This window comes from Halyomorpha halys, unplaced genomic scaffold, assembly GCF_000696795.3.
Source record: "Halyomorpha halys isolate HHAL.00 unplaced genomic scaffold, Hhal_1.1 Scaffold769.1, whole genome shotgun sequence".
Classification (NCBI taxonomy): Eukaryota; Metazoa; Arthropoda; class Insecta; order Hemiptera; family Pentatomidae; genus Halyomorpha; species Halyomorpha halys.
This window is the reverse complement of record NW_027112617.1, coordinates 434,900-445,019: the sequence shown is the minus strand read 5'-3', so window position 1 is coordinate 445,019 and position 10,120 is coordinate 434,900. Positions and strand designations below refer to the sequence as shown.

The 10,120-nt window shown below is 30.2% G+C and overlaps 1 protein-coding gene across 2 annotated transcripts; it reads left to right on the top strand.

Moving 5' to 3' along the window:
- Nucleotides 1-3,619: 3,619 nt before the first annotated feature.
- On the top strand, nt 3,620-10,019 carry LOC106686055 (multiple inositol polyphosphate phosphatase 1). Of its 2 annotated transcripts, none has more exons than XM_014429161.2 (10): nt 3,620-3,758; nt 3,838-3,985; nt 4,130-4,258; nt 6,065-6,240; nt 6,815-6,928; nt 7,035-7,182; nt 7,266-7,366; nt 7,630-7,742; nt 7,832-8,029; nt 9,738-10,019. In XM_014429161.2, exons 1-10 carry the CDS (start codon nt 3,747-3,749, stop codon nt 9,934-9,936), a joined length of 1,338 nt encoding a protein of 445 aa, XP_014284647.1. In that variant the 5' UTR covers nt 3,620-3,746; the 3' UTR covers nt 9,937-10,019. The 2 variants fall into 2 exon arrangements, with proteins under 2 accessions (XP_014284647.1, XP_014284648.1); XM_014429162.2 differs by having other exon boundaries at nt 3,651-3,672.
- The last annotated feature ends 101 nt before the right edge of the window (nt 10,020-10,120 follow it).

The window sequence follows — 10,120 nt, the reverse complement described above, 5'->3', positions numbered from 1 at the left end:
TCTCAGTATAATAATAATAATACACTAGTACTTAAACGATTAAGTACCTAAAATCAAATATTTTAAAAATATGTTCTGTTGTGGTTCAGATTTAAGGAGAAAAAACTAAAGATGTTTATTAGTCCCCTTCTAACTAAAAATAGTTATTAGCTTTTTATATCAATTATGCAATATTATGATTGTTGATGGTAAATGATAAGTGCTAATGATTCCTAATGATAATGATAAGATAATTCTTAATAATGAAAACATACGATAATTATTCAACGAGGATTCATTGGAAATTCAGACTCATACTCAACAATCTGATGAACTTAATGGTGTTATTTATGTTCTCCTCATTGTCGCCCAAGACTCTGGAGAGTTGTACAGGGACATCACATTTTTCCATGATCCCTCTGTATCTGGAACATTCCACACAGTATATACCACTGTGAAAGCTACTTTATATAATTGACAAAGAAGCGGATCTCTCATAGTATCAGATAATTATGATTTAATCAGCAGTGTTCGATTCTGAGGCGTGTTATAATCACTTCCTCTCACCTTCATGGTGAAGAAAAGGCCTAGTAACTCACAGTTGATTTTATGATTTTGTGTTTGTTATTTTCTGATGTGTCCAATTTTTTTGCTAGTCATTGACGATCCTAATCTTTATAGGTCGATACAGGTCTGAAGAGGGAAGGGGGCTGTAACTGTTATATTGTACAGGGTGTCGGATTTAAGTAATCCGATTTTCACGGTTAATTTCGGATTTATATAAAATCGGGGTCGGGGGTCTCATTTCCTGATCCCCCCCCTGCCGCGGACACCGGAAGGCCTCGAAGACGCTGCGACTGCAATGCCGCCTCAGCCTATGCACTATGTATGCTTGGACCTGGCCTATCCCTACCATCACGCCGGAGTCCAGGACACGCTGGCCAGCCACGGAGGTACAAAGACGTCTTTTCAGACATCAGGCGATCACATGGTTTTCACCATATTCGCACACAGCACAACCTGGACGAGAAAGCGGACTAGAAGACGTCACCGCGGCGGTGAAAACGTCATTCACCAGATAAACCATAATATTATATAAGCTATGAGACCACCCCAATGCTCTGTTTTTATATTACTACACATAAATAATTCTGAACTAACTCACTACCCAATTTGCCCCTCCAGGGAATTAACGTTATTAATAAAACATAAAAATATACATGCATGTTTTTATGAGCATAAAGTGTCTCACAATTTTCAGCCCCCCTTTTCCACACATTTATCATAATCCTAAAATTACACTCGGGACACCTGCAGTATAGCACGAGCAGGTCCCGATGTAAACTTCTGTGAGCTTCTTTCGCGGCTACGTCTACTTCCTTGATTCCGGGAATACCGGAATGACTTGGAAACCCCCCAACAATACAATTTTTCTTCAAGAATTTTCTTTCTCTTGATGAAGTGATGAATTTCTTGGACAAGAGGGTTGTCTGAGAACATTTGGTAAAAAGATTTGAGGGCCATCAGAGAATCAGAGTAAACTACTATACTACTGATTGATCAGTTTTTGATTCAGCCAGTTAGACTGATTTTGAAATCACCGTCAGTTCAGCTGTGAAGAGATCGCAGATATCTTTTACCTTGTATTTCAGCACTCTATCGCCGTTGTAGACTGAGGATGATGTTGAGGATGAAGTCGTCCTCGAGACATCCAAGTGTATATAACCCTATTGTGCTGGTAGTTATTGAGTTCTGAAAAAACAAAAGAAAAAAAAGTTCGTATTATTTTTTGAGGGAACATCTGTTAGTCTTGGAAACTTTAAGCATTTTACAATTTATATAAGGAGGTGAAAATGTCCATTATGATCAATACTTCTGTTCGACAATAGATTTATATACAGATTTTTCTAGTTGCGTATAGATTTTAGTCAAATATTTAGCACTTAACTTTTGACGGCGACAGGAGAGGGCCGTGATTTCAGCTTCAACGCATAAACTGTTAACTGGACTTGTTCTAAAAAATTGGTATATACTAGTGGGGTAATGTTTAGAGTTTACTGTGGTAGAATACTAGAGTTCCTGTGGTGGTTAATGTAAATACAGCATGCCTTGTTTGTTCAAAACATGAATCCCGTTCTTTGAGACCATATTGCTAATTTATTAACTGAATATGGATCTTAATACAGTACAGATGACGTGCAAAGTAGCCTGCTAATTAAAAGTCAATGGTATTTGGTGTTAAAAAATCAGTACGGAGCCTTGAGGAACAATGTTACTTATGTTGTTGTTTTTTTTGTATAAGTAATCCCATCTTTTCGTTATTGTAACCTATCAATTACTATTTCTAGGAATCCCTGGATAAAGTTTGCTAGATTTCTTTCTCACTTCATATTGATGCAGCTGTTTAATAGTATTGGCCTGCCAGACAGTATCCAAAGCATTTTTGATATCGAAGCATATACTTACTGAGTGTTCCTTATAGACCAAAGGCTTCTTGAATCCTACAACACAGTCAATGGTTGAGCGATTCATACGAAATCCAAACTGTAAATAGTGCGGATTTACAGAACTGTTCCGTTTTGTTGAACATTTGTTACGTTCTAATCCTCAGAACAAGCTCCAGTAGTGTGATATTCAGAACCTGCTTATGCTATTATTACCACTGATGTAATTGGCACAGCTGTAGACTTCCGTGTTAGAGTTTGTTTTGTGAATAAGCACCTGATGTTCGAGTTATGAAAATTTAGAAATGCTCGTGTTTACTGGAATGAAATGGGGAAAATTAATTCGCTAACTAATTTGGCACTTAAGGAACATGAGTGATGAAAAAGCAATATGTACATTGATTTTACTGTGTAGATCTTCATAGGGTCATTACCCTTTATTTTATACTACATTATTTTATTAGAAGTAATAATAATAGTAGGATTCAAAGTGTTATTGTTTAAAAAAGATTAAAAATTAAATAAAAAAGAAGATTGTTATAGTAGCAAAAGAATTATTAACTTTTTTTAGAACGTTTTTAGGAGGAGTTTGGTTAGGAAGAGTTAGAATAGGTTAGAAAATGTTTAGCAGAAGGCTAAACATTTCTGTGAAATAATAAGATGCTATGTTTTTCTGTAGTGTGTTATTAGATAGATTATTTTATATTTACAGAACTTTTTAAAGATTGTTAGGAATTGTTTGTTGATCAGATTGTTGGATGGTCAACCTGAAAGCAAGAAGTTTCAGTTTGTATCCTCATGTTGACTGAGACCTTTCAATCAAACCTCTACCATATTGAATGTGCACCTGATTTTTGTACCTACTTTGCAAAGTACAAAACAAAAAATATGCTAACATAATAAATAACCTAATAAGTCAAACACCCATCACTTTTAATTTATTAAACACTTTCACTACAAAATTATTAGTTTTATATTTTTACCTAAGTACTTAGAATTTCAACAAAAAAAAAGTACTCATCTCAAAAAAGTTGCAATTTAATTAATCTTGTGTAAAATATTGATTAGATATGTTCTGCTATAGTCTGTATATGCTGATTTGAAAAACACAAACAGGAATTCAATTAGATAAAGCAAACACTGACTAATTGATGATGTCAATGATAATAGGCAAGAATCACTTGTGAAACAAATATTAGTTTTTAAATCTTATATAAAGATAGATCATGTACATCTTTGAGAACAACAGGTAGTATAGCAGACTCTATCTGCTGTTTAGTTCCTTCAAAAATTAATCAAAATTGAAATTTAAATTAACAGAACATGAAGTTAACTGTTTGTAAATTTTATTAATATTTTTTTTATAATTTGATTTGTAGATATGTAATTAATCCATCTAATTATTACTTTTTAGGCATCTTTCATAGTTTTTATCACGGTCTTCATGGTTACTGAAGGTAAATCACTCAAAACCAATTCAGAAAATAGTGAATCCCTATATCAACTATTTTCTACTGCCACAGCTTACGATACTGTACGAGGCAAAATTAAGAAAATTGAAGGTAAATTAAGTTTTGCATTAAAGTAAAATAATCTATTTTAGTCTCAATATACTATCTGTAGTATATTGCACATGCTAACTCTCCAAATATTCTTAGTTATTATAGTAAAAGAATGACTTTATAGAATTGGTTAACCTGTTTAAGATTGTAAGCCAAAAAAAATATGGGCATTCTTCAGACATGGTACCCGTTACCCACACACCAGGGAAATGGTAAATTATAGAAAACTGGAGGCTCTAAGAGATGATATAATCATAAATCACAACAGTGGAAGTAAGTCATTATAATTTTCAAACAATAGGTATGTATTTTATTCTAAATAAAAAAAAGTATTACATTACTCAAATCCCTTATTTATTTGATAAAATTTAGGCATAAATTAATAATATATCATCAATATATATATTAAGAGCACATTCTATAAAAAAACATGACCTGAAAAATTGTTTACATATATTTGGTAACTTCAGTGTTACAATATTTTTATGGCAGCTTAAAACTTTCGTTTTGATTGAAACAATGTTATAAGGTGTAAGTTTCACAGTTTTAGAGATTTTTATTTTTTTAAATTTCTCATTGATATGAAATTATTGGTATTACCTTTTTAGAAAATTTGGTTATTTTTTATGGGGGAAATAAAAGTTCAATAAGAAAACCTTGGTTTGTAGTGATTTTTTTTTGTAAGTCTAAAAGAGCCTTAATTGCAAAAGGGAGAATTCATTACAATTTACAATTTAATAAAAGAATTAAAATAAAAAAGTGAGCAAATAATGGATTACTCAATTTTTTGTACTCTACCATGGAACTTCTTGTCCAAGCCTAAATTTTTAACTTAAAAGAAATTCTTGCCTCAAATATCAATAATTAACTTAGTAGTCAACACTTGGAATTTGCTAAAAATTGAAGACTTTTGTCATTTTTAAAATTTTTCAATAATAATATTACTCTCTTTTTTAAAAGTTTTTGCTTTCATTAATGAAGGAGTATGGTTCCATACTTTTTTTTTTTTAATTCTTCAAGTTGTGGATTCAAGGATAAGCATTTGAGTGATTTGGGGTTAGAGTTTTCATTGACTTTTTAAGCAACTTTATTAACATCCAAAATAATTAAATGGGTAATTTTCACAAATAAGTAAAAATTTGCGAATCTTTTACATTATATGCATATGATGATACTCAATTTTTTTTATCTATAATGTTTATTTTACTTTCTGACTCATGATATAGTTTTTATGATAAAAACAGAGCAGGCGAGATTTCACTTAATTATTAACATTATTGTGATAAAATATCTCAATTCTTATTTGCCCTACATGCCCTGTAGACATTTTTCTAAGCAAAGATGAATATTACTTTCCTAATTCAATTTATTTAGTAATTAATTGCTTGAGAGGTGTTTATATTAATAATTACAACTAAAAATGATCCACTTTACTCTTAACAGTTTATTTTAATTCTCCAATGTTTGTCCCTTAGGCCATTAAGGAGACAACCTCAATTATTGACTTTACACAATTCATTAAAAAAAGTATTCCACGTACAGGCAGATTGCCCATATATTATAATAAAACATGCAATATCAATACTTTTTTTTTTTTATTTCTTCTTATCAAACACATTAACAATATTAACAATAAAACCTACCTTCTAAGGATTACCAAGAAATCATGCCCAAAATTTAAATAGATTGTTATTGTAGTAAACACCACAAATGCCACACCACAAATGCCTGGGGGGAGATTGTGAGTATTGTGAGTATTGCATAATTTTATGCTTAAAAAATCCCGGGTAGGGCTGGGGTCGAACTCGCAATCTATGGATTGGCAGACAGGCACGTTACCACGCTGCTATCATCACCCTCTATCTAAGAATTACCTTTATACATTCTCCCTGTATATTTATTCAATTCTTCCTTAGTCTACCAATTAAAAATTTAATTTATTTACATTTAATAATAATTCTTTACCAATTAATTTGTATTAATAATTTCTCATAGGAAATTCTAAGTTAAGTGTTCTTTGGCATTACTATTAATTTCTTATTACAATTACTTACTGTCTTAATTTTTTGTTTCCAAAAGGTGGAGGACTCAATAAATTTCAACTGAATTTACTTCGTGATTGGAGTTTCAATATAACCGATGACCAAGATATGCATCTTACAACATCTGGTCACCGTGAACTTTTTGATTTAGGAAAAAGATTGAAAAAGAGATTTTCGCATATTTTTGACAAGAAGCATATACAGTTAATTAATGTAATAAATTTGATTTATCTTTTTACTTTATAATATAACTTTATTAATGCATATTTTAAGTAAAAATGTTATAAATTTTCAGAAAATGAAATAAGTTTTTGTCCTCATAATCAACAATTTTCACTCATGTTTATGTTTTAAACATAAAAGAACGAATTTTGTTTCATTTCCATATGTAGTCCACCGATATACAGTTCTATTGCACATTGTGCCACCAACAAAAGTTGATTCTTTCTGTCAATTCTCCTAAATGCTTCACAAGCATTATTCTTAAAATTATATAATATAAAACTTAATTTCTCAGATTCTTTTGACGACAAAAAATTATACAAAAACTTATTTCATATTGAATTGAAAGATTTGGTATGAACATGAAAGAAAGGTAAATATCTATAGATTAATTTAATGCTAATTGTCTTAATATTTGTAAACAAGATATAATTCCTTAATGTAAAGATTTCATTAGGATAATAAACAAATTTGACATTCCATCTGTTCCAACACACCATTATATAAGGTAAAAAGATATTTCTTTCTAACATTACTTTGTTAAATATAAAGTTTCTGCAAAAAGGTGAAACAAACATCTGCTGAAAGAACTGACGAAAGTGCTGATGCTCTACTTCAAGGCTTGTTTGGACACTATTCAGCGAATTTGAATGGCTCTGTTGATGATAGTCTTCTGAAGGTAAAAAGTCATACTTTAAATGCTTTCTATATATACCTTCAACTAAAGATATTTGATTATGTACAATTTAATTTGATCATGTAGGAATTTTTGATAATATTTCTAGAATACAAAACAATGCCCATTTTGGAAGTCAACAGTTAAGAGTCCTACATTAAAAAAGTATGTCAAAGATTATGAAAATTCACCTGAAATGACAGTTTTACTGAGTGAAGTCAATAGAAGACTTGGATTTACTGATAAACTTTCCTTTGGTAAAGTATTTTTTGGGTTCTTATCGTCAAGAAATTTAAAGGATCTTTTCAATGCATCATTTTCTAATCCTCTAATTTGTTAGGTAATATAAAGGATATATATGATGTATGTGCGTTTGAAAATTCATGGTACCATGGAGATTATTCAACATGGTGTGGAGTCTTTTCTACCAAAGAACTACAGGTATATTTAATTGCAAAACAATTATATTTTTATGATGAAATTATATGCAATAATGTATTATAAAAAAAAGTTGTAATCATACTTATTTATAACTACTCCTGCATTTAATTTATGATAAATCTTATTTTTATTAATTAATTTCTAAATTATATTTGTTCATTACCATATTACTTATTTCATTTTTTATTTGTTTTTTATTTTTACACTATTATAACTCTAGAACTATAAATTGTATATATCTCACTGTTTTTTTTTCTCCTAAGTTGATGGAATATTTGGAAGATTTGACATATTATTGGAAATCTGGATTTGGTAATACTTATACATCCAAACTGGGATGTCAACTAGTTCGAGATATGTTGGAGAAACTGGATCTGTAAGCTTTCTGAAACATTTCTTTTTCCACATGAATTGCATGTTGATCAACTATTTAAGTACATTAATACTTTCTTTTCCCTCTTCCAGATCTGAATATCTTCCGATAGCCAATCTTTATTTTGCTCATTCATCAGGAATAAGAGAGTTATTAGTATCATTAGGCATTGGTAGGTGTCAGGAAGATTTACCTGGTAACAGATTTGTCAGTCCTTCTGAAAGGGATAATTGCTGGAGAACATCATACCTTACTCCCTTTTCAGCAAACATAATCTCTGTTCTTTACAGGTAAATTTTCAAAATATTTTTAAATATTTTAACAGTTTCATTTTGTCAGTGTAAAAATAATTTATGAAGATTTCCACCTCATCTGTTATCAGAGTGTGTAAATTAAGTTGAATTGTAAATGTGAAATTGTCAGGGGAAATTTCTGAAATAGCAGTAAGCAAGATAGAAACGTAGACTATCCTTATTTATGAGATATGAATAGAAAATGTACGTACATGGGAGTACATAAAGGAGAAAAAGTATGGAATATTCCTGAAACATCTAAAAGCAAAATGATTGAGAATAAAAATATATGAATATGGCAATTGCTAAATCATCTGAGAAATAAGGAAGATATGATAGGAGCTTGAGAGAGATATGGTCCACAGAAGAAAACAGTGGAGAATTAGAATTTTCTTATTGAGTTAACAATTTCACAATATCTATTTATATTATAACTTCATATCCCAAGTCGAATTTGCAAATGAATTAGAAAATTCATCAAAGAACATTTCAAATAAATCTTACTCACCGAAACTTTCTGGTGGACTTCCCAAGACTAAATAATTATATTTCCTTTCCCAATTCTTTCGGAATAGCCATTAGTTTGGATTAGCAAGAGACCACTGTACATCATTCATATATTAATATTATTTTTGTCAATTATATTAATCTATGAACTAATGATTTATGAAAGTGAAATTTATTACTATATTTTAATAAAAGATATATTTTTTTTACATAAAATACAACACATTTCTTAAACAAAATTACCTAATTATGATTACACAGTTTAATTACTCCTTCAGCATAGTGTTTATAATAATAACACTGTATAGCTTGAACTATTTTTTTTTATTTACAACACTTATTCACAACACTCTTCTTGTTTTTTTTTCCTTCAAATTTTAAAGAAATAAAGTCAAAATTCAATGTTCTTGCTAATATAGCATCAATTGACAACACTTTCTTTTCTCTTTAAACTATAAATAACATATCTATCCATAATTAAGGCTACAGTATTCGAGAGTGATATTATTTACTATATTTTAAAATAATTTTTATTTGCATGTACCGATATTTATTGAACAAACGTTATGTAAACTCAATAGACTTTTTAGTTAACCCCCATTAGGCTTCCTGGAGGTCTCTGCCCTGGAGATTTCCCTTTCCCCCCTTCTACCTCTTCCTGACTGCAGGCCTAATACAATGAGAAATGTTCTAAACCTATCTCTAGAAGCTAATATAGTCAAAGGAATGGGCTGTACACCTTAAGGTCATTGTAGCAAAGCCATGAGCAACAGGATCCAGATTGAGGTAGACAATTAGTCTCTAAGCACCCCAAAAAAGTGATTTATACGACAGAAACATTGATTTCAATTGAAGGGGTTAGTGGATGAAAGGGTTAAGTTACGAATAGTAGATAGTAGAAAATAAAGTTCAATTTTTTTTTTAACTGGAGCTTGTTATGTTTTGAAATTACATAAACCATTCTATATTTAAATATCTCAGTTATTAACTAGATTTTGAGGTTAAAGTACCTCACACTTGCTTGACCAGCACTTATCCCCTTCATCCACTTACCCCTTCAAATAATCATTTTTATTAATTTTCATAAAAATATTATACAAGAATTTAAAAATATAATCTCCTTAGATCAAAACATTTGTTAATAAAATATTTTTATTCATAGATATTTTAGTGTCATTCTAAATTTTTGTTTTTACAGCTGCAAGACTAAATCAGGTAAACAACCTAAAGTTGGTGTATATGTCAATGAAAAACTTGTTAAAATTCCGTATTGCTATGGAGAAGAGTTATGTGATTTAGACACATTCAGAAACGGCTATAGTTCATTAGTGGACCAGTCCTATTGCAACAGAGAATTTTGCTTTGCTAGTTCATCAAACAAGAGGAATGATGACTAACTAGAAGACAAGTTTATTTTTTTTACTTCTTGTTTTTGTTAATAATTAAAGTTCATAATGTTTGCCTTTAGATAAAAAAGTCATATGCTTTGTATTATTTCCTTACAAAATCCAGTCTTGAATTTGTGATGTGGTGTAGACAACAAACCATAAAATAATTCTTTAAATTTAAGTCGTTAAAAAA